Here is a 24,045-nt window from a genome sequence, read left to right as displayed (position 1 = left end):
CTCGCTACCATGGGGAGCAGAGCTTTCAGCCGCTCTGCTCCTCGACTCTGGAACTCACTTCCCCCAGACATCAGGAACGTCGACAGTTTTACCATTTTCAAAACAAAACTCAAAACACATATGTTTAAATCTGCCTACAACCTCTGATTTTATTGAACTGTTTCTCTCTTTGTTTTTTCTTCTTTGGGTTTTATTATTGTTTTATTGTATTTTATTACGTGTTTTGTGTAAAGTGACCTTGGGTGTCCTGAAAGGCGCTTTTAAATAAAATGTATTATTATTATTATTATTTTTCCTCTTCACATTTCATTTGATATTTTTATCTCAACATTTTTCTTCACGTTTTAATTTTAACCTCCTTCCTGTATTGATTTCTGAGTAATCCTAATGAATTACCAAGTGTTTCAAATCAAGTTTTACAAAACTTCACCTACCTAGTAGGTATGACTGTTGATAGTCTGCTTTTCCAACACATCTTGAGATAAAACAGACACAAACAGCTTCCGTGTGAAACCGTGGGGACGTTTTTTATTGGGAATGAAATGTACATTAGGACATTCTTAATTTAATGATGCTTGTTTTGTTGTTGTATGTGTTGGGGGAGGGGCATCTCAAACAAATATGTAACATGACAGCAAACGATGATAAAACACACTCTCTTCTTGTGTTGACTCAGTAGTATGTCTCCTGCTCCACCCAACCTACAAACCAAAAGAGACACGTCGGGTCAGATGGGTTCAGAGAAAACTAACAAGATGAGCAAATTTAGAGAAGTATAATTTCTTAACCTCAGACTACGGGATAATATCATCATTCAAACTTGCCCACAAATTCAAAGAATCACCCTAAATTAGGTAGAACTTCCATGATGATGAGGACCATGCCTTCTGATGACATCATCATTAAAATGTGAATGTTTTTATCTCCCCCAAAGGAAAATGACTAAAACCTTCCAGTGGCGCTGACCTCAGAGACTTGGTTATTAGATGTAATCAAATAAACTGAAGGATGTGACTTCTGCGAGGTCACACTGAGCTCACGGCTACGTTTTATTTATACATTGAGGTTAGCTGTTTTTTATTAAGGGCATAGGTTGGCCATTTTGAAGTGTGTCAGACATATTTCTTCAAAGCAAATAAATAAAAACATAATAGATCAACGTTATAAAAGGGTACACCAGTGGTTGTCTCCCTACAGATCGTAACTAAACATTCAAATCCTGGGGAAGAGCCTGGTATGGAGTTTTCAAATTAAAGTTGGTCTTAAAAATTGCAAATGTTGTCTGGCTTTAAGAATAATACTATATTGTATCGCATTCTCTGTATTGTGATAATTATCGCATTGTCTCCTCTGTATTGTGATAATTATCATATTGTCTCCTCTGTATTGTGATAATTATCGTATTGTCTCCTCTGTATTGTGATAATTATCATATTGTCTCCTCTGTATTGTGATAATTATCGTATTGTCTCCTCTGTATTGTGATAATTATCATATTGTCTCCTCTGTATTGTGATAATTATCGTATTGTCTCCTCTGTATTGTGATAATTATCATATTGTCTCCTCTGTATTGTGATAATTATCATATTGCGTCTTCTGTATTGTGATAATTATCGCATTGTCTCCTCTGTATTGTGATAATTATCGCATTGTCTCCTCTGTATATTGATAATTATCGTATTGTCTCCTCTGTATTGTGATAATTATCGCATTGTCTCCTCTGTATTGTGATAATTATTGTATTGTCTCCTCTGTATTGTGATAATTATCGCATTGTCTCCTCTGTATTGTGATAATTATCGTATTGTCTCCTCTGTATTGTGATAATTATCGTATTGCGTCTTCTGTATTGTGATGATTATCGTATTGTCTCCTCTGTATTGTGATAATTATCGTATTGTCTCCTCTGTATTGTGATAATTATCATATTGCGTCTTCTGTATTGTGATAATTATCGCATTGTCTCCTCTGTATTGTGATATTTATCGTATTGTCTCCTCTGTATTGTGATAATTATTGCATTGTCTCCTCTGTATTGTGATAATTATCGTATTGTCTCCTCTGTATTGTGATAATTATCACATTGTCTCCTCTGTATTGTGATAATTATCGTATTGTCTCCTCTGTATTGTGATAATTATCGTATTGCGTCTTCTGTATTGTGATAATTATCGTATTGTTTAATCTGTATTGTGATAATTATCGCATTTGTCTCCTCTGTATTGTTATAATAATTGTAATGCATCCTCTGTTTGTGATAATTATCGCATTGTCTCCTCTGTATTGTGATAATTATCGTATTGTCTCCTCTGTATTGTGATAATTATCGCATTGTCTCCTCTGTATTGTGATAATTATCGTATTGTCTCCTCTGTATTGTGATAATTATCGCATTGTCTCCTCTGTATTGTGATAATTATCACATTGTCTCCTCTGTATTGTGATAATTATCGTATTGTCTCCTCTGTATTGTGATAATTATCGTATTGCGTCTTCTGTATTGTGATAATTATCGTATTGTTTAATCTGTATTGTGATAATTATCGCATTTGTCTCCTCTGTATTGTTATAATAATTGTAATGCATCCTCTGTATTGTGATAATTATCGCATTGTCTCCTCTGTATTGTGATAATTATCGTATTGTCTCCTCTGTATTGTGATAATTATCGCATTGTCTCCTCTGTATTGTGATAATTATCGTATTGTCTCCTCTGTATTGTGATAATTATCGCATTGTCTCCTCTGTATTGTGATAATTATCGTATTGCGTCTTCTGTATTGTGATAATTATCGTATTGTCTCCTCTGTATTGTGATAATTATCGCATTTGTCTCCTCTGTATTGTTATAATTATTGTAATGCATCCTCTGTATTGTGATAATTATCATATTGTCTCTTCTGTATTGTCATAATTATTGTATTGTCAGTCCTGTGTTGTGATAATTATCGTATCGACTTCTTTGTATCGTATTGTGTTTGTATTGTGAAATTATCATATGGTCTCATTTGCATTGGGATAATTATTGTATTGTGTCATTTGCACTGGGATAATTATCGTATTGTCTTGTTTGTATTGTGGCATTACTCGTATTGTCTGTCCTTTATTGTGATAATCATCGTAATGTCTACTCACTCTTTCAGTGTTTGGGGCAACTTAAGGATTGGACGCAATCAAACTTCCTCCAGTTAAACAAAGACAAGACTGAAGTTATTGTCTTTGGAAATAAGAAGGATAGGATGGAGGTTATTTCTGAGCTTGGCTCCAGAGGAATAAAGACAAAGACTCAGGTTAGAAATCTTGGTGTCATAACTGATTCCGACCTGAGCTTCACTGGTCACATTAAGGCTATAACTAGATCAGCGTTTTATCATCTGCATTAAACAGCACGACTCAGAGGTCTCATGTCCAGAAAAGACCTAGAGAAACTCATTCATGTGTTCAACTCTAGCAGGCTGGAATATTGCAATGGTCTTTTGACTGGTCTTCCCAAAAAAGCTGTGAAACAACTGCAGCTTATTCAGAATGCTGCTGCTAGAGTCTTAACAAGAACCAAGAGAACCGAGCACATCACTCCTGTTCTTAGATCTCTACACTGGTTACCAGTAAACTACAGAATCCATTTCAAAGTGCTTCTACTAGTTTATAAATCACTCAATGACATGTGGCCAGAATACATGTCGGATGTGCTTCCTGTATATACACCTAGCAGCTCTAAGATCCTTAGGAAACAATCAGCTGGTAGAACCTCGGGTCAGAACCAAACATGGTGAAGCTGCTTTTAGCTACTATGCTGCTCACAGATGGAATCAGCTTCCTCATAACCTCAAATCTGCCCCATCTCTAGAAACTTTTAAATCAAAGTTGAAAACCTTCATGTTTTCATCACCCTTTGAATAAATGTTCTTATGCTGCACCTTTTGCACTGTATTTGCTCACCCTGTAACCTTAACTTTGTTTCTTTATAATTTTTAAATTGTATTTTTGTCACATTGAGTTAATGTTATTGACTGCTAAAGGAAAGCACATGGACTTGCCTCTGTGTATGAAATGTGCTGCATAAATAAAGTGGCCTTGCCTACTCTGTATTGTGATAATTATTGTATCGTCTCATCTGTATTATGGGATTAATCATATTGTCTGTCCTGTATTGTAATATATGTCACATTGCCAGATTCTTGCCAATCCAGAGAAGACAACTATCGTGCATGTTTTAGATATTTCTCTGCTCCCACACTCGCGGTTTGTATCAACAGGAGATTAACAGGCTCCTGTACAACTTGTACCTCGTAATCAGGTGCTGGAGCAGAAAAATATTTTAAAAAATTAAGGACGGTGGCCCTGAAGGGCCAGGGTTGGACATCAACAGTTTATATTGTGTGTAAAGTCACTCAGCCCAGGTTTGCCCGAGGCCTCTGACCGACTCTGTAATCCTTCCCAGACAGCAGACGCTGTTAGAAAACCCACGAGCTGAAGTTGTTTTCTCCCCCGTCTGACACTAACGTGTTATTCACCATGGATGGGCATGTTCACTGATCTGTGCTGTGGGGCTCAGATGCAGCACACACACACACACACACACACACACACACACACACACACACACACACACACACACACGCGCGCACACACGCACGCACGCACGCACACACGCACGCACGCACGCACACACACACACACACACACACACACACACACACACACACACACACAGCTGAATCACAGCACAGCCTGCATACAGGTTCTGCTCAGCCTCCAGGGCTGGAACAAGACTTTGGCAATGGCAGGGTTGAGGGTTCAACTCTCGCTGAGCCCTGCCATCCGACACATTTCATTGGTCTGTGCAACTAAACACCTGTTATTTCTTTTTATACACCTCCTTTTATGTCTAAATGTATTAAAATCAGACATAAATATTTAAAATTTGCAAAACTGCAAAATGTTGACTTTTTTTGTAGATAAACAATGAAATTAGCCTAAATGATGGGACATTTTTTTACTTAAAGGTGAACATTTTCTCTAAATGACCCCTAAACACACGTTTCAAACAGAAATATAAGGTTCTTACCGCCTGGGTTGCGTCTGAGGATGTATCTTCTGACTTCATCATAAACGAAGATGAGGAGGGAGTAGGGGAAGGCGCAGAACCACCAGGATGGCCTGAAGTATTGTTGGAAAGGAGAGAGAGAATTACAGCTGGTTGGTGACAAAAACAGACCAAGAGCACTCGTATGGAGGCCTGTTAGGCTGAGATGGGAATCTACACCAGGAGTTTTAGGCCATTAGGCCTATAAAAAGGTTGTCTAAAAGCACATCAGAGATTTGTAATGAAATCAGAGTTTTTGAGAATTTAAGAAAATGTTCACATGGGAGGCTAACTCTGCATGTATCTGTGACTTAAAATGAATTTCAGCCCGATCTAACACTCACAGAGGAAGGTGAGTGTGGAAAAGCAGGAACAGATGAGAGGGAAGCGAGGAAGAAATAAGAGAGTAACACTTGATATAATAAGCTTGGTGCAACTTCATCGTTTTCTATTTTTTTTAATCCAGTTTGGCAAAGACTCTCGTGAGAACAGAGACTCTTCTGCTGTGTCCTGCCTCTGAAGTGCAAATTATTTGTGCCCCCCAAAAAACTTATTAAACTTCTTTTTTTAAACAAGCAAAAAAAGCAGATGGGATTTAGAATTTCAAAGCCCTTCCTGGAAGCGGACTACACAAATACGTCTGCACAGTGGACTCTAAGTGTGCATGGTCTGGTTTACTTACTTGAGCGGGTACATTCTGAGGGCAACGTCCATGCCCGGGCAGTATGACAGGAAAGCAGCAAGAGCCGTCTCCTCAAAGAGCCCAAAGATGAGGATTCGGTTCCTGTTGGAAGGAAAATTTAGATTAAAAGTCCAGAAATGGCAAATGAACTCGGAAAAACAAAGACAATACGGTTTAATGCAAAAGAGGTGTGAGAAAGAAAAAAAAAAATGAAATGTTAATGCTGCTGTCAGTGGTTCATCAGGGTCACCACAGTAACCAGCAGTGGCTAATTAAAGCAACACAGTTTTGAAGCAACTATTGCTTTCAAACTGGTTTCAGTGGTTCTTGAGCCATAAACTTCACACTGGACAGCACTCTGCTGCCCTCTGCTGACCAGAAACTACTCTCAACAGTTCTGTGGTCCGGGTAGGCAGTTTTGTCGGAGGTCCCTACCTGCTTTACAGCAATTGCTGTTTACTCTGCTGGTAGCAAATACAAAGGCTAGCTGTTTGCTTTTTCAGTTTTCAGACCGTTAATAAAAAGCACATGAAGAAGAACAACTGCCTTTTTGTCGGCATAATGGAAGGGCCATGAAGTAAAAAAAGGTCTTTGGAGGCAAAGCAAAGAGCTGAAACCAGTGTGAACATTGATGCAGCCTGCACTAGTTTGAGGGGACTACAGGAGGATATGAAATCACAGACTGATGGTGACCTGGCTTTGTTGCTACTGGACTTGGAAGTAATAATATGTTTTTGTCCAACAGTGCGGGTCTTTTTACTTCGTAACTTGTTTCATACCAGTTGGCTCACGTTAGCACGTTGGTTGTGCTAGCAACAGCAGGCTGAGTTGTAATTTCACTTTCACCCAGTATAGGGGGAAGTCACGTACTTCATTCCTTGCTGCACGATGGAGTTCCTCCTGGTCTTGCAGATGATCAGATCAGCCCACTGCACGATGACAATACTGGTGAAGAACGCCGTGTGGCAGGTGAACTCTACAATCTTTCTCCGCTCGTATGTCTGGATCAGGAAAAGAAATAGAAGCGATCATCTCCCATCGCTAAAATTGGAAATAAAAAATGAGTTGAAGTTGCAGCGGGAGCTTTACTGACCCACTGCTGTCCGTAGCTGTCTTCCAGGTCATTTACGAGTTTGTCATCCCACAGGACTCGGACTCCAATCAGGTCCATGGGGAGGAAACCATTTTCAGCCAGGATCACAAAGTATGAGAAGAAGCCCGCCATAGCCTGCATCATACCTGACCAGAGAGGAACAACGTCGATGAGCTTCCGGAACACGGAGAAACACGCAGGGCTGATTTGTGTTTTTGGTACGTACCGATTTGTCCGTAAGCCATGCTGATGAGCCTCTCGTTCACAAGTTTGTCGGTCTGAGGGTTTCGGGGCTGTCTCTTCATGATGTCGCTCTCAGCTGCTTCGTAGGCCAGGGAGATGGCAGGAACCATGTCGGTTCCCAGGTCGATACACAGGATGGTGACGGTTCCCAGAGGCAGAGGGATGTTGGCGATGATGAAGAGGAGGAAGGGTGAGATCTCTGGGATGTTGCTGGTCAGGGTGTAGGCGATGGATTTCTTCAAGTTGTCAAAGATCAGACGACCTGATGAGAAGAAATTCAGGTTTTTAAGGTGTTAATCAAACATTCAGGGGATAAAATGACTCCATTTCCACATCCTTCCAGTCACCTTCTTCCACTCCGGTGACGATGGAGGCAAAGTTGTCGTCCAGGAGGATCATGTCAGCAGCCTGTTTGGACACGTCGGACCCAGCGATCCCCATGGCAACGCCGATGTCGGCCTTCTTTAAGGCTGGGGAGTCGTTCACACCATCACCTGTCACAGCCACGATGGCTCCCTGGACAGAAGGACGAGGGGTATCAGGGTAGAAGTTGGGTTTGTGAAACCTTCTGTCTGATAATGCTCACCTGTCTCTGACAACCTTCCACGATGATCAGCTTCTGCTGAGGGGAGGTTCTGGCGAAGACGATCTCCGTGTGGTGCTTCAAGATGTCGTCCAGCTGCTCTGTGGTCATCTCTTTGAGCTCACCTCCGTGGACGACGCAGGCCTTGGCGTCCCTGATCAGAACATCACAGAAGTGATCATGATGCCGAAAGGTAAATGTCTGGGTTGCTGATTATTAGAGTGATCTGAGGAGGAGAGGTCCGCTGCAGGCATCCACAGAAACACTAAACACCAAGTTTAACGCAGAACTCAATTTAATCAATAGCAACGATTTGGGAGGACAAGTTTCCATGAAGATTAACAAAATAAAATCAACCCGAGCAAATCCTAATTCTCATTGGAGCAGAGAGAAAGAGAGCTAGCATTAGCATCACTTTCAGCTAGCTGTTGCTCATGAAATCACATTAGTAGAGGAGAGACGTGAGTTTATTTATGGCATAGGGAGCGTAAGTCACGCCCATCTACTTCCGGACCGTGGGACCCTGGAAGAATGAAAAAAAGAACGCAAGTCAAACGGGCTAAAAGCGCTATTTTCTAATTCCGCTTGTTATGTGCCTCGGATTACACATATGATGTCCGTGAATTTTAAAGACACATTTTGATACTAAGTACACGCTTATTTTCGAACAGGGGGAACGGTATTTTAGGTTTTGTGTGAAAATGAGTCCAGGACGCTTCACGAAAGTGACGTCATCGAACCAGACAGGGAGAAAACTGAGGGAAAAGGGCTGTAAGTTCAGCAAACTTCCCACAGGAGGAAAGAACCACCATAAATCTGGTCATGTGGTAAGTAGCAGCTACGCTAGGGGGGAGGAGCTTATGTGGTGACGTCACATATGCAACGTGCCGATTTCTGGTGTGTAGTCATGCTAATTACGAACTTTTACAAGCTGATAAACCTCAAAGTACGAGACTGGCGTGGTCGAAACACCCATCATTACTTTTCATTTAAATTGAAGTACAACACGTGTGCGATCCAGGGCGTAAGGCAAAGCGGGTTAGACAATAGCGTTTTTAGCCCCGTTGACGTGCATTCATTTTTTCGTTCTTCCGGGGACCCGTGAGCCGACCGGAAAGGGAGGAGACTTCTGCTCTCTATAGCTGCAGAATGAGATGGCCTGGTGTAACAAAAGGAAACTATTGATTATTCGAGATTAGTAAGGCCCAATAAACATGAGAATCAAACAATTTTTAAAAGTAATTAGTCATTCCTAAATGTCAACATTAAACATTAAAATGGTTTCTAAAATTAAATGCTTTAAAACTCCAATTTTATTATTTTTCCTATATTAAAACCAAGTGTTTGTGACAAGTGGATGGTCAAAAATGAGAAAAATAATAAAATATAATGCTAATAAATGTTAATAATTTATGCAATAAAAAGGAAATATATTTTAAATCTATTTTCATATGTGTCGAGTTTTTATTTGACTGAATTTGGCAACATTTTTGAAACAGTCAGATTTTTAAGCAGAATTAAAATCTCAAAATGTCATGAGGAACTCAATCGCTCTGCTGGATTTTTGTGAAAAAATGATGTAAAATTTTCAATATTTATGCATCAAACTGTTTAAACCTTATTAGTCATCCATTCAAGCACCTCGTGAGTTTTATCTTGGGAGGCGCTATATAACATTTTCTTTCTTCTTCAGGGAAAATCACATTTAAAATTTGGTTACATCATGAAATTTGAAATGAAGAAAAAATGAAATGAAAAACGTTTTTCAGCTCAAGAGTATCTGCTTAATAAAAAACAAGAAAACGTTGTAAAAGACTGGAATCATAAAGCACCAAAGCCTCACCTGGGGTTGACCTCTGACACTGGAAGGTTCAAGCGTGCTGCGATGTCCTCAACGGTTTCGTTGCCTTCAGAGATGATCCCCACACCTTTGGCGATAGCTTTAGCTGTGATTGGATGGTCACCAGTGACCATGATGACCTGAGAAGAAGGATTAGACAAAAACTCGTGTCTCATCAAGTTCCTGCGTTTGTTCTGGTTTGTTCAGGGTTTACAAACTCACTTTGATTCCAGCGCTCCTGCATTTGCCCACTGCGTCGGGCACGGCGGCACGAGGAGGGTCGATCATGGCCATGAGGCCAATGAAGCACAGATTCTCGGTGGGGAAGTTCACCTCGTCTGTGTCGAAAGCAAAGCCTTCTGGGAACTGGTCATCGGGCAGGTGGAACTGGCAGAAACCTGATAGGGGAAAGGAAGAAAAATGTTTGTCAGTTTTAAATGTTTATAAATGCTTTTCTAAGAGAAGGAAGGTAAATTACCCAACACTCTCTCTCCAAGTCCCCCCAGCTCCACGTAGGCGTTCTGGAACGAGTCCTTCATCTCGTCATCCAGATTCTGCTCTTTGCCCTGGAGCACGATGGTGGAGCAGCGGTCCAAAATCCTCTCAGGGGCTCCTTTCATCACCAGTATGTGTTTGCTTTCTCCAGGAGTGGTGTTCTTATGGATGGAGAGCTGTTGACCAGGAGAAAGAAATCAGAGATTGGTTCTGTCTTTGGTTACCACTACGACTAGAAGTGGTAAATTCCGGTCCTCTAGGTCTGCTACCCAACACCAGCCTAACAAACAAAAGTATGTGTGTGAAGGTTTAAACCAACACCTTTGACTAAAACAGAAGTAGCCTATCAAAATAAAACTGGCATGAGATCTCCTGTCAAACAGCTCTGAGTCACCTTTGATGGTGGGATCGTGTGAGTTTGTTCAAACATGGGTCATTTATTAATGTGTGTGACTCACACAAGTCACGTTCAAAGGTACACGGAGGTGTTAGATAGGGGATCTCTTCACCCAACTTTTATTTTGGTAAGCTCCTTTTATTCAACTGATTACTCGTCAGCTAAATATAAACCTTTTTCAACATTTAGATTTAACTTGATATATTTAGATTTCATTCTAAATGTTTGTAGTTACGCATTTGGAATTTATTCAAATATTCAGAATAATTATCATATATTTAAATTTTATTCAAATATTTAGATTTAAAGTTAAATGTTTATATTTAATTCTAAATATTTATGGGTTCGCATTTAGAATTTATTCAGATATTCAGATGTATCATCATACATTTGAATGGGATTCAAATATTTAGATGTAATGTTATATATTTAGATTTAATTTAAACGTTTAGGTTTAAATATGTGTAGATTTAATGAAATAAATTTTTTAAATTAATTTAGATTTAAATGAAATAGAAAATTTTAACTTTAACTTTGGTAACTAATTGATACAGATATTTAATTTTAGCTTTATTCATTTAGATTAGATTCAAATATTAGGGTCAAACTTTATATGTTAAACTGACTGATTATTTAGGACAAACTTTATATTTAATTTGATTTTTTAAAATCTACTCAATATATTTAGGTTGACTATATTTACATTTGATTTAAAATATTAAGATGTGACTAAATATTTACTTTTTATTGTAAATATTTTTGGTTTAACTAAATATTTATAACTGACGAATTGTAAATAGTGGGTGGGGAGAGGGAGGTCTGGGCCTCTCGACTTAGGCTACTGCCCCCGCGACCCGACTCCGAATAAGCCGATGAAAATGGATGGATGGATAGAAATTGTAAATATTTAGATGCAACTTAATGTATTTGGATGTAAATCTAAATGTTTAAACTATTTAGCCTCCAGAGACCAGAATTTGTAATTTGGTGTGATTTAAAAGAAAAACACCGTCTTAGCTATTACAGACTAGTTGACTCGCATAAACAAGAACAAAATTATACTTCGATAAAATTTTTTAAATACAAATGTTAACTAATTTCCTAAAAAAAAAGAAAAGAAAGAAAATTTTAAGTTTTTAAACTTAAAGTCATGTTAGACCGTCTCTAAATGACTAAAAAGGTCTAAGTTGAAGAGAAGAAAATATCTGTAGTGCAAGAAGCCAATGTCCTCATATGTGGACGCAGGGACTCAGGAGGTTAAAGCTAAATGTAGAGAAACACAGCAGCTACTTTTTCATTATATTACTCCATTACCTCAGGATCTCCGGATAAATACCTGAAAAAGAATCAGTGAGTGATTGTGCAGAAGTGGAGAACATCTAAGAGAATATCTACAGGTGCTGGCCAGTAAATTAGAATATCATCAAAAGGTTGAAAATATTTCAGTAATTCCATTCAAAACGTGAAACTTGTACATTATATTCATGCAATGCACACAGACCAATGTATTTCCAATGTTCATTACATTTAAATTTGATATTCATAAGTGACAACTAATGAAAACTCCAAATTTGGTATCTCAAAAAATTAGAATATTCTGAAAAGGCTGAATATAGAAGACACCTGCTGCCACTCTAATCAGCTGATTTACTCAAAACACCTGCAAAGGCCTTTAAAAGGTCCCTCAGTCTTGTTTTGAAGGCACCACAATCATGGGGAAGACTTCTGACTTAACAGCTGTCCAAAAGACAATCATTGACACCTTGCACAAGGAGGGCAAGACACAAAAGGTGATTGCTAAAGAAGCTGGCTGTTCGCAGAGCTCTGTGTCCAAGCACATTAACAGACAGGCAAAGGGACGGAAAAAATGTGGTAGAAAAAAGTGTACAAGCTCTAGGGATAACCGCACCCTGCAGAGAATTGTGACGACAAACCCATTCAAAAATGTGGGGGAGATCCACAAAGAGTGGACTGCAGCTGGAGTCAGCGCTTCAAGAACCACCACGAGGAGACTCATGAAAGACATGGGATTCAGGTGTCGCATTCCGTGTGTCAAGCCACTCTTGAACATGAAACAGCGCAAGAAGCGTCTCGCCTGGGCCAAGGACAAAAAGGACTGGACTGATGCTGAGTGGTCCAAAGTTATGTTTTCTGATGAAAGCAAGTTCTGCATTTCCTTTGGAAATCAAGGACCCAGAGTCTGGGGGAAGAGCGGAGAAGCACAGAATCCACGTTGCATGAGGTCCAGTGTAAAGTTTCCACTGTCAGTGATGGTGTGGGGTGCCATGTCATCTGCCGGTGTTGGCCCACTCTGTTTCCTGAGGTCCAGGGTCAATGCAGCCGTCTACCAGGAAGTTTTAGAGCACTTCATGCTTCCTGCTGCTGACCAACTTTATGGGGATGCAGACTTAACCTTTCAACAGGACTTGGCACCTGCACACAGTGCCAAAACCACCAGCACCTGGTTCAAGGACCATGGTATCCCTGTCCTTGATTGGCCAGCAAACTCGCCTGACCTTAACCCCATAGAAAATCTATGGGGTATTGTGAAGCGGAGGATGCAATACGCTAGACCCAACAATGCAGAGGAGCTGAAGACGACTATCAGAGCAACCTGGGCTCTCATAACACCTGAGCAGTGCCACAGACTGATCGAGTCCATGCCACGCCGCATTACTGCAGTTATTGAGGCAAAAGGAGCCCCGACTAAGTATTGAGTGCTATACATGCACATTCTTTTCATGTTCATTCTTTTCAGTTGGCCAACATTAGAGAAACAAACATTTTTTCATTGGCCTTTAGAATATTCTAATTTTCTGAGATACCAGATTTGATGTTTTCATTGGTTGTCACCTATAAATATCAAAATTAAACGTAATAAACATCGGAAATACATTGGTCTGTGTGCATTGCATGAATATAATGTACAAGTTTCACGTTTTGAATGGAATTACTGAAATATTTTCAACCTTTTGATGATATTCTAATTTACTGGCCAGCACCTGTAGGTGCTGCAGGATTGTGGTCCTGGAGGACCAGGATGTGGGTTGAGTATTCACCTGGTATTTATTGGTGGAGTTGAATGGAATCTCAGCAACCTTGGGGTATTTTTCTCTCATGTCCTTGACGGGCCCGCAGCAAAGCTCAATACACTTGAGCAAGGCAGCTTCTGAGGCGTCGCCAGCCACATCTCTCTGTGAGGAGGGAAAACAGCCAATTAGAGCCTAACACCCTCGATGCAGTATGAGAAAATGCAGCATATTTTATTCAATCCATACATTTAATTAGCCAGTGAGCCTGAAATGCCAGCTTGCACTGCAGCCTCCGGTATATAATTATGGCGAGTGCTTTTGATACAGATTTGTTGTACAGTTTGGCTTCAGTTTTGGTTTTTTAGGATCCAAAAAGCTTCTTGCCAAGTCGTAAAGCTGCACCACCTCCCACGCATTCGCACGGCTCCAGTCTATGATCAAACCCAACACCACGACTCATTAGAGAATGTTTCTGTTCACCTTCAGGATGGGAATGTTGCTCTGCTCAGCCAGGAAGACGGCCCGGTTACAGAGTCCGGCAATCCTGGCCAGAGCCGCCCAGGTGGCCGAGCTCCTGTCAAACGAGGTGCCGCTCTGGTTCTCTGTGGTGTCGGCCTCGTGGATCTGGTTGTCGAACCACATGTGGGCCACGGTCATCCTGTTCTGAGTCAGGGTGCCGGTCTTGTCGGAGCAGATGGTGGAGGTGGAGCCCAGCGTCTCCACGGCTTCCAGGTTCTTCACCAGGCAGTTCTTCTTGGCCATTCGCTTGGCGGTCAGGGTCAGACACACCTGGAGAGAGAAGCACTCGGGTCAGTTCAGACTCCAGTGGTTTCTGGAGGCTTCGGGAGGTGTGAAACAGCCAGACTCACAGTGACAGTAGCCAGGAGACCTTCTGGTACGTTGGCCACGATGATACCGATGAGGAAGATGACGGCCTCTAGCCATCCATAACCAAGGATGAGGGACAGGATGAAGAAACTAACACCCAGAAAGACGGCCACGCCGGTGATGATGTGGATGAAATGCTCGATCTCGATGGCAATGGGAGTTTTCCCTCCTTCAAGACTGGAAGCCAGGGTGGCGATGCGACCCATAACTGTGTGGTCTCCAGTGTTGATGACGATTCCTCTGGCAGTTCCTGGAAAAATGTCCCCGTTTGAACTGAATCCCACATAAAAACCTATAACAAGGGTTTTCTCGAAGCTTTTCATCTGTACCTTCAACGCAGTTGGTGGAGAAGAAAGCGATGTTCCTGGTCTCCAGAGGGTTGTCGTTGGAGAAGTCCGGGGAACGAGTCTGAGGTTCTGATTCACCTGTCAGGGAGGAGTTGTCCACCTGAGGATTTGGACAACATTAATTGATGAAGGAGCTGAAGACATGTTGAGAAAAGTAAAAAGTAACATTAGCATATTTGTTGAAGCTGAAGAAAGGATTAAAAGATGCTTTGGCAGCTCTTCTCTTCACTACATAACGCACAACTTTAGTTTGTATGTTTTACAACTAATATCACACCAGCTGAAGACAGATATTCCACTATTGTTTAACAGTTCTTGTTTCATAACGGTATTTGATGCGGACCTTGCAGCCATGAGCAGAGATGATCCGGAGATCAGCGGGGATCCGGTCTCCTCCTTTAACCTCCACCAAATCTCCAAGTACCACCTCCTCAGCATTGATGCTCTTCTTCTCACCGTCCCGGATGACCAAGGCTTGCTGTGGAATCAGAGTTCAATGAGATTTGCCGTTTCATCTGCTTGACGTAGCAATTCAAGCCCGTAGAGGTGAGAAGGTCTCACCTGTGGGACCAGATTCTTAAAGGACTCCATGATCTTGGAGCTCTTGGCCTCTTGGTAGTAGGAGAAGCAACCGGTGATGATGACGACAGCAGACAGCACGATACCCAAATACAACTACGGAGGGGAGAAAAAAAAACATGATCATCTCAGAATGTGACTAAATATTTAATTTCTATATCGAAGAGCTTGTTACATTATCATTTGCTGGTTCGTCTTCTGAAGCAGCCTGAATGCCGTAAGCGAGGAAGCAGAGGATGGCACCAATCCACAGCAGCATGGAGAAACCACCAAACAGCTGAAAGCAGGTCCATGTTAGCATCTGCCATTTGCACGTTTGGACATTTGACTGCTAGAACTGCAGCACACCCATGCAGTTACCTGTTTGCAAAACTTCACCCATTCAGGCGTGGTAGGGGGAGGCGTCAGCGCGTTCGGACCGTCTCGGGCCAGAATCTCTTTTGCTCTGGAGGAGGAAAGACCCTGCAGCGACAACAAGGAACTTGTTTTAGTTGTCAGTGAAATATGTTGGCAGGCTAAACAGATGAGTGGTAATGTGAGGCTCTTTCTGATGGATGAAAACCGGAGCTTCCAGTTTGGACCTCCTTCCAAACCGTCTTCATTCCTACAAATGAGCTTTTCTCAATAAACACTGCTATTACCTCAAAAGAGGTGGTGGATTTCAGTTTGGTTGACAGGAAAATAAAATGAAATCACAATTACAGGAACAAGTACAGAACACAATCCCAAAATTACAGCATCAAGTCTTTTATAAATGCCCATTTGAAGGCAAACCACAGATTATGACCTATGAGATCAAGTTGTTGGTGTGTATTTTTTAACGATGATTATATTTTGCACTCAAACAAAGAATCAGTAGTGTAGAAGGAAGTGTTCTCTCTCCCCTATTAGTAGCCTCAACGTGACTAGCCTTTCTGCATAAATGAAGTCTTTGTTTTGGGAAAACTTAAACAGATCAGGTTTCAGCAGATTATCAGCAACAGCTGAGCCTTTGACCTCCGGAGGGGTCGCGTTAGGTCGCAAACAAAGTAAGCACGGATATAAAGTTGACCTCTTTTACCAAAAGTAGGCTACAAAATGTTTTTCTTGTATTTCCTCCTTCACAGCAGCAGAGACTTGACATATTTAGTTACAAAAACTAAATTTAGTCCAGCTCTCACACGACTTACTCCGAATGCTTGGAATATCACAGACAAATTTCAGTTTAATTAAAATAAGGCAAACATGGAAAAAGATACATATATCAAGTAGTCTCTGCTGAAAATGTCAACCTACTCACTAAATAATTATCTGACACTATCTAAACTAAAGTCCTCGTGTTCTTTGGTAGCATTTTTGTTCAAATCTTCAGAATCTTTATATTTAACTGGATATCTGTGAAATTCGCTGACTGGCTAGGGCCGATTAGCTGTGGCAGCCATCTTGAATTTGCTTGACGCTTAACAATTGGTCAAAATTTGACTAAGATCTCTTAAAGCCTGGGGCACACCAGAGGCGGACGCGCCGCGCCCGGGATTTTGAGAAGTCAAGTGGTCACAGGACGCGCCGCTGAACACTTCTTGGAAAGACGCGCGATAGTCACAACATCACGCGGGACTTGAGAACAGAAAGCGGGAAGTGACTCTATTGTTTATACGTGATCAGACTTGCTGTCGTGTTTTGTGAGACTCAGATTCATTAAAAATGGGTAAGTACGCCATTTGATTAAATATTTTAAGATCAATAGTACTTTAAAGTTATCAAAACTGCAGCTGGGTTTGAGCTGACGGTTGGGTTTGTGCCGTAAAGCCGTTCTGCGTCGTAATGTCCGTTGTAAAAAACTCCACAAAGTTGTAAACAGCCACGGGGCTTGAGATGGAACTGTTGCCCATCTTCAGCACCTCGACGCTGGGATGCAGCGCTCCCAGTGTGCCCACTCTCATTAACTATAAGGGCTTCTATTTAAAATGGTGGCGTGACGAGTTGTGGCACTTCCGGTGTGACCCAGGCTTTAGATTCTTTTAGCAATACAAGAATATGTTAGAAGTGACCATTAGCTTTAGTTACACCAGATTGTAGCTCAATATCAGTAAACTTGACTACATCGTAGCCATTTTCGTGATTTCCAAGGTGTGGCAGCCATCTTGAACTCCAAAGGGCAACCTGTGCATCCAGTCAGGACTTTTTGAGTGTTACTTTTAATCTCAAATGATGATTCCTTGGTTATGTTTCAAACAGCCAGACAGAAAGTGAAGATCTAACCCGACTAGTTAGTGCTCAGAGAATGTGATTGAGATGAATCCCCTTTACCACGACACCAAGTTTAAGCCCAACATCTGTAAAACTGATTGGTTTAAAGCCATTGTTGTATTGGCTAACATTGCTTAGCTGTGGAGGACATCTTGAATTGGGCTGACTCCAAGTGGAAAACTTTCTGGGAACTTCTACAAATCCACAAAGTTGCTGATGAGACACTTTGCTACAACCACGAGTCTGATAGTGAAAATGAAATCCTGTTCTGGTATGGTTCGTGTCTGTGCTTTTGTCCTGAGCGTGTACTGTCAGATCTTCTGTTCTTATCACATACATGCTTGACAAGCAGCAACACACACACACACACACACACACACACACACACACACACACACGCGGAAACAGCTCACCCTGGATAGGTCTGTCCCGTATTTTCTGTGAAGTTCATCCAATGTCAACTTGTGATCGTCCTGTGGAGGGAGAGACAGCAGAGAATGAGATTGGCGGACATTGCGTCAAACAAGCTGAAATCCCTGTCATTTTCAAACCGCAGATATTATCTCCTGCGAGGATTAAATAATGTGTTGGCGTGTCCTCCAGGGAACATAAAGACAACAAAGCAAAATCTCCCATCTGATGAGGATTATGGATGCTGGCAGGCACATACATTAGTCAAACGTTTGAGTAAAAACTAAATCTGCTGACGACTGAAAACTTGCAGCCAACAATGAACTCGGTAATGCGTGGACCGGTCCAAGCCCTCAGTTTGCTGCAAGTAAACACTCCAACCAGTCAGATCAATGGCACCCAGCTAACACACACACACACACACACGTTTGCTCCAGAAATCATTACTCATGCGTCTGACTCTTTGGTAGAGTTCAACTTGTCCATATTGTTTTTAAACCTTCATCTATCCGCAGAAATCACTCTATTTTTATATTAAATGGAGAAATTCAAATTAAAAACGAATGAATTCCTGCAAATGATCAACCGCAGAGGCTGACGCATTCATGTGCCCACACTGTGGCTCTTTTTTTTAACGCCTACAGTGAGTGAATGAAAAGGAGTCCATCCAATGTAATTTGGATGATCTGCAATAATATCTGACTCCCACCTTTCATCTCTGTTGTACTGTGAAACACAAAAAGTATTGTTCTCTTCATGAACATCCCAAGCAGAGATGCCCACACTGGTTCCTGTGGCAATGCGTTGACATCGGACATAAGCTTGGGCTGAAAACACCACCAGCCCTATTTATCTCCCTCTGGTGTCACTGCACCAATGGGCTGGTTTTAAAACTAAGAGGGTTACAAAATAAACAGGGAACTATGAGGGAACATATACACTTTACATAACTTTACAGCTTCTCTTTTTCTGCATTATAGTCACAAAATGTCATCAATCTATCAATAGATCAAGAGTCAATCTCTAATTTCCCTCTGGGATTAATAAAGTATCTTTGAATTGAACTGAATTTAGCCATCATTTCCCCTTCAGACTGGGCCACATTTTTCTCACCTTGCAATTTACAAAAACTAAACTGAGACTGGTCCCAGAAAAGTACGACTATTTAGTGACTAATCTTTGTTTTGAGAACTGTTTTGTTTTTTTGGTGTGCCCTTTGGATAGCCATTTAAATTTTGTCTCAAGCTGTAAGCATCTGGATTTAGAAAGTGGCAAGGTTGCTTTAAAGGTGCGGTTCACTAATTTACTCAATACATTTACAGTGGTCTCTAGTAGGAATGAATGTCTCAAGTTGTACTCTGGGGAAAAAAAGGCTCTGGTGCGCCATTTTCAGCACAGAGAATTCATCCTGAGGAGAAAGTAGCTTCAGATGACAGGAGTTAGTCATATTTTCTGATATTTGGACATCTGATTGGAGGACATTTCTGCAACGCTGATGTTTTATCTCCACAAATAACACAGGCCTGGAGGAGTTCTGCTGTGTGGTGGAGTTGCTAATGCTAATGGTTAGCTTCTACTAGTAGAGACGTTCTCTGCTGTTTCCTGGATGCTAATCCAACAACAGCATTCCCCATCACGAGTCATGATGGGGGAATCCGTGAACGTTAACTGACATCGTGACGTAGATCTGTCAGGCTTTTCAAATCCTAGAGCAGGGGTCATCCACTCCGGTCCTCGAGGGCTATCATCCTGCACATGTTAGCAGTTTCTTTGCTCCTACACACCAGATTGAAATGAATGAGTAATTAACAGGCCTGTGCAGAGTTAAGGAGAGGATAAAATCCCTCCATTCAGGTGTGGTGCCTGGCAGGATGATGCCCCCGAGGACTGAAGTTGGTGGCACCTGCCCAAGATTTTCCCTCTATTTTCTATCTAAAGCTAATGTAGGAGACTATTTTCATGTTCAGCCTGCATGAAAAACTCAGAGTGACTGATTATAATCGGAAATAATCAGTCAAATGTTTTTTCATTGTTCTACGCCTTTAAGCCAAATAAAAAAAAAATTGTATTTTTTAACATTGTGTTTATTAAACGTGCATTTCTGTTACAACTATTGTGGCCATGCGTGCAGCATTCTCTTTGAAAGTTAGCTCTAGTGCTTATTTCCATTAGCATTAGCACCTTGAACAAATGACGTAAAAAATTACAGATTGGAAATGAACTCATCCACTGTCCTACAAGCACTCAGACAAAATATGTGTTATTACGGTGGTGCTGGCCCCCACAACGGACTGTTATTGCAAAAGGCATGCATACCAAATGTTCCATGAATAATATGTTATCACACGCCCTAAACCAGAATGGCTCCTTAAAACTGGTAGCTCTTTTGAAGCTTGCAGAGGACACTCACTGCTTTGCTTTCATATTACGATTGTTTCTAGTTGGAGCTGAACATGGACTATTCTTAGCATTTACTTAAAAAAGTTTTGCACATATAATAAAATATCTGAGTGTTAGATGTTACTATGGGAATATTAAGTAAGTCAAAGTTTATTTATACAGCACTTACTGTGGAAAACAGCTCTTACTGTTGTCATCTGGACCTTGAGGTTAAGACTTAATCGTGTAATTGGACATTTATCATTAATGAGTCAGCTAAATTTGTTCACTTTTACTATCGTTTTTCCACGGTTCAAAGGGCCACCATCGTTCAAGCTACAGCCGAAGGCTCATCAGTATTTGGTAGTAACCAGTCATGGTATTTAAAAAATATTTTTTTCTGAATTGTAAAGCTTTTATGGAGAAACATATGAACCAAATTGGTGCAAATGATATAAGTATAAGTAGATTGGCGATATGGTTGCCATGGCATTGAGATGTCCTTCAGCAGCGGCAGGACTTTGAGATCAAGTTAAAACATTCAAAGGACAATAATCATTAATATGTCACCAAGGGATGAGTTTTATCACCCAAGGGACGTTCAAAGCTATGCGACCTGCAGGATGACATTGGGCAAAGTTAAGTGTTTGGTCTTTCCAAAAATACCAAGAAAGCAAAGATTTAATGCCATTTTTTGACATTTAATAACAGTATAGTGAACTTGTTGTAAGGGAAAACATGTTAGCAACTATATGAGCTGAAATTCAGGAAAGAAATCGGAAATATCAGGTCAGAAATGAATGCTAAAATGGCGTCTTCACTTGGTCACTGGTAATGTGAGATGAAGGTGAGACTTCCACCTGGCAAACTGACCTTGTGAAGGACACTGCCATTCACATTGCTGCAGAAATCCTCCCCATCTCAGGAACAAACACTTTCTTTGTCCTTGAAATTCCAACCGTTACATTTAAAGGCAGAACGGGATCCGGGAAGTCTTTTCAAGTGGTCATGAACTTAAACCAGTTTCTCTCTGACCTTGAGGAAATGCCTTTGAGTCACGTCACATTGAGAAAAAAGCTGACTCCAGTGGAAATCGGCCAAATACACATCCACTCATTCGATTGACACGCCCATTTAAACTCTACTGAGTCCAAACCTGCAGCTTTGTATGCATTAAAGCATGTGAATGCAATGCTAAAAGTTCTAGATGTGTCATTAGAAATGAAGAACAATAACAGCAATCTGATGAGGAAATATGATGATATTGTTGGTGGAGGAATGGAAACCAACCAACATCAGCATGTCTTAGGAGGAAATTACAGCTGTGAACTATTTAATAACATGTGACTGCATATGCAGCAGTGTGAGTAGCAATCTTTATGAAATGTGGGGCAGACAGCTACATCTCATGTGACTATCCATGAGGTTTGGTACTGTATAATTGCTGCGACCAAACACAGTTAACGCAAACTGAACTGGAATTCAGGCTGAAGCAATTTACAAAAGTGTTTGACTCACCAGATCGACTTCCTTCTTAAGTTCGTCCATGTCCTTCTTCTGTTTCCCTTTCTTGTGCTTCTTGCCATTGCCTTCTGACGTTGCAGCCAGTTTGTACTCATCTTTCCCTTTCTGGGTTTGGAGAGAGTGAGACAAAACAAGCCTCTGAATAAGATCGAACACGTGGGGGAAGACTGCTCTGTCACAAGGAAGTGCAGAAAGCGGTGCCCTCTCTGCTGATCAGACACGATCTGATACCCACGTTAATCATTACAGGAAGAACGGTTTCTGCCACCAAAGTTGACACAATGCGGATTCCGAAAGGACACAGAAATTTGCGGGGAGATCTAGACAATGTTGAGCCTAACTCAATCTGTGACAGAAAGCTTGCCTTAGACAGCTCAAATCATGTGACAAAGGTCCAATACTTACTCCTAACCCCATGGTTGCAGTGCAGGTCTGAGAGCAGTCAATCCAATTGTCGATTTTAAAAACTTCCCCACTCCGCCTCTTTCTTTTTCACACGCACATATACACACACACACACACTCTCAGCCCTGTTGTCTTCCTCACTCCCAGAGCGGAGAGGATAGTTTGCTTTGCATTAGCATTCCTTTATATCTACAGCTGGAGGCCTACCTGCCCTGCGGAGGAGGAGCTTGGGGGAGGGGAAGGAAGGTGAAACTCAACAGGTGAGTTGAATGGTGGGTTACTCAGAAAGTAGGAGTATGGGAGTGACTTGCTCTGCACTTCCCTGTTATGTTCCTTCTGCTTCCCACATTCTGCCCTTTCTTTCGCCTTGAAGCTTCCCTTTTAGTTTCTCTGATTTAGTCCTCTCTTACAGATTTAGTGCTGTGCATCGTGAAATCTCACATTGGTGAGTTTACACAGCCAACAGGAACAATCAGAAAGAAAAAAAACCCAGTCAAGATAGCTGAGCTGCGAATGTGAGATAAAGACAAAGCCAGAAATGCGAAAGTCCACTTTTGAGAGGCGACTGATAAGTGTGCTGCATTTCAAAAACAAAGAAGGTGGGAAGCTGGTGGAAAAAGAGCTTTTTAACGGTGTGAGAGTGAGAACGTTAGAAGTAGGCCGGACAAAACTGTTACTCATAGCAGAGATAGCATGTGGAATGTTGAGGGAGTAATTCACTGAGCGCTTAGCTAAGGTCAGTGTGTCCTGCTAAGTAAAAAAAAAAAAAAAAACGGCATTGGCTTTTTTTTTAAACTCAGAAACATGTTCATAACGCTACAAAAATGTCCCTGGCTTTGTCGAGGATTAGTATTTGTTAACCATTTGTAGAAAAGACAGAAAAAGGTCAAGTTTAGCTGAGTTTGTGGCTGAGTTCAAGTTCTGCATTAATAGTCGGCTGGAGAAGAAGGTCCCGCCTCGGTGCTCTTACGGTTACCAGAAATCTACAGCAAGGACATAAAGTTTAACCGAGACGATATTAATGATTGATTGAGCAAAACGATTTCTTCACTGTGAACAAGTGAAAAGGTCTCTGACTGCCGGCTTCCTTTAGAAAGCCTAAAATGCAAAACATTTTGTTCGGAGAAATGCAAATGTAGATATTTCTGTTCTTTTTTTTCAAGAACAAATCAGCGTTCCCATGAGGCAAGACCAAAGGACGCCGATGACCCTGAAGAAATCAAGAAGTGCTCTTCCTGTTCGCTCAAACTCCCAAGGAGGAAGGATTACCCTTGGAGGCTGGGAGGTGGGGGTTGTAGGGATTGTTTGGAGTAAACTTCCAACTGTTTGTGCTCTGCTATGCAGGGAGGAGGAGGAGGAGGGTTGTATGTGATGTAAAAAAACGGGAAGGAAGTGCATGAGATGAATGGGAGGAATGTGAAATAGCAGAATTAATGTGGATGAAATGTGAAAATGTACCAGAAAAAAGTACATTCAGCCTACCTACTGCGTTTTTCTATAAGTACAGTTAAGTCCTTGGGAAGTTTGCCTCCCACGCTGAAAAGGTGTCATTTTTTTTCACAAATAAAACCAAACAGCAAATTATGAATAAGCCTAAGTGAATTCCTTAAGCCTCTTCATGTGACTGACAAAGTATTAGTTCCTGTCATTAGGACCATATAGGTGTTTGTTTAACCCCAAACAGAGTTTTGCCGCATATAAACAGCGTGGGAGCTGAGAAGGTAAAACGTGGCCTTAGCAATGTCACCGTAGTGGAAGGTACAAGGAGTAATAGTGATGTTAGTAGAGGAAACATTACGAGCATGTGACACGCTGTTGATGTCGTGTCAT

At 41.2% G+C, this 24,045-nt stretch overlaps 1 protein-coding gene and 1 long non-coding RNA gene across 2 annotated transcripts; one reads left to right on the top strand and one right to left on the bottom strand.

Moving 5' to 3' along the window:
- Positions 1-501: 501 nt before the first annotated feature.
- Positions 502-22,357, bottom strand: LOC107377205 (sodium/potassium-transporting ATPase subunit alpha-1). Its single transcript, XM_015946674.3, has 22 exons — positions 22,216-22,357; positions 21,805-21,915; positions 17,910-17,969; positions 15,628-15,729; positions 15,443-15,544; positions 15,250-15,363; positions 15,032-15,166; positions 14,671-14,788; positions 14,323-14,591; positions 13,934-14,242; positions 13,481-13,615; positions 10,008-10,200; positions 9,752-9,927; positions 9,533-9,669; positions 7,693-7,843; positions 7,454-7,622; positions 7,090-7,368; positions 6,864-7,009; positions 6,641-6,771; positions 5,771-5,872; positions 5,071-5,162; positions 502-701 (listed from the first exon to the last, which is right to left on the bottom strand). Exons 1-22 carry the CDS (start codon positions 22,225-22,227, stop codon positions 673-675), a joined length of 3,072 nt encoding a protein of 1,023 aa, XP_015802160.1. The 5' UTR covers positions 22,228-22,357; the 3' UTR covers positions 502-672.
- Positions 22,341-23,803, top strand: LOC139064157 (uncharacterized). The gene is made up of 2 exons (XR_011517296.1): positions 22,341-22,475; positions 23,379-23,803. It is a non-coding gene; the product is annotated as an uncharacterized lncRNA (long non-coding RNA).
- Positions 23,804-24,045: the final 242 nt, after the last annotated feature.

The sequence above is a fragment of the Nothobranchius furzeri genome, chromosome 2 (assembly GCF_043380555.1).
Source record: "Nothobranchius furzeri strain GRZ-AD chromosome 2, NfurGRZ-RIMD1, whole genome shotgun sequence".
NCBI classification, from domain to species: Eukaryota; Metazoa; Chordata; class Actinopteri; order Cyprinodontiformes; family Nothobranchiidae; genus Nothobranchius; species Nothobranchius furzeri.
The sequence above is the reverse complement of the archived record's forward strand: the minus strand, read 5'-3'. Positions and strand labels throughout refer to the sequence as shown.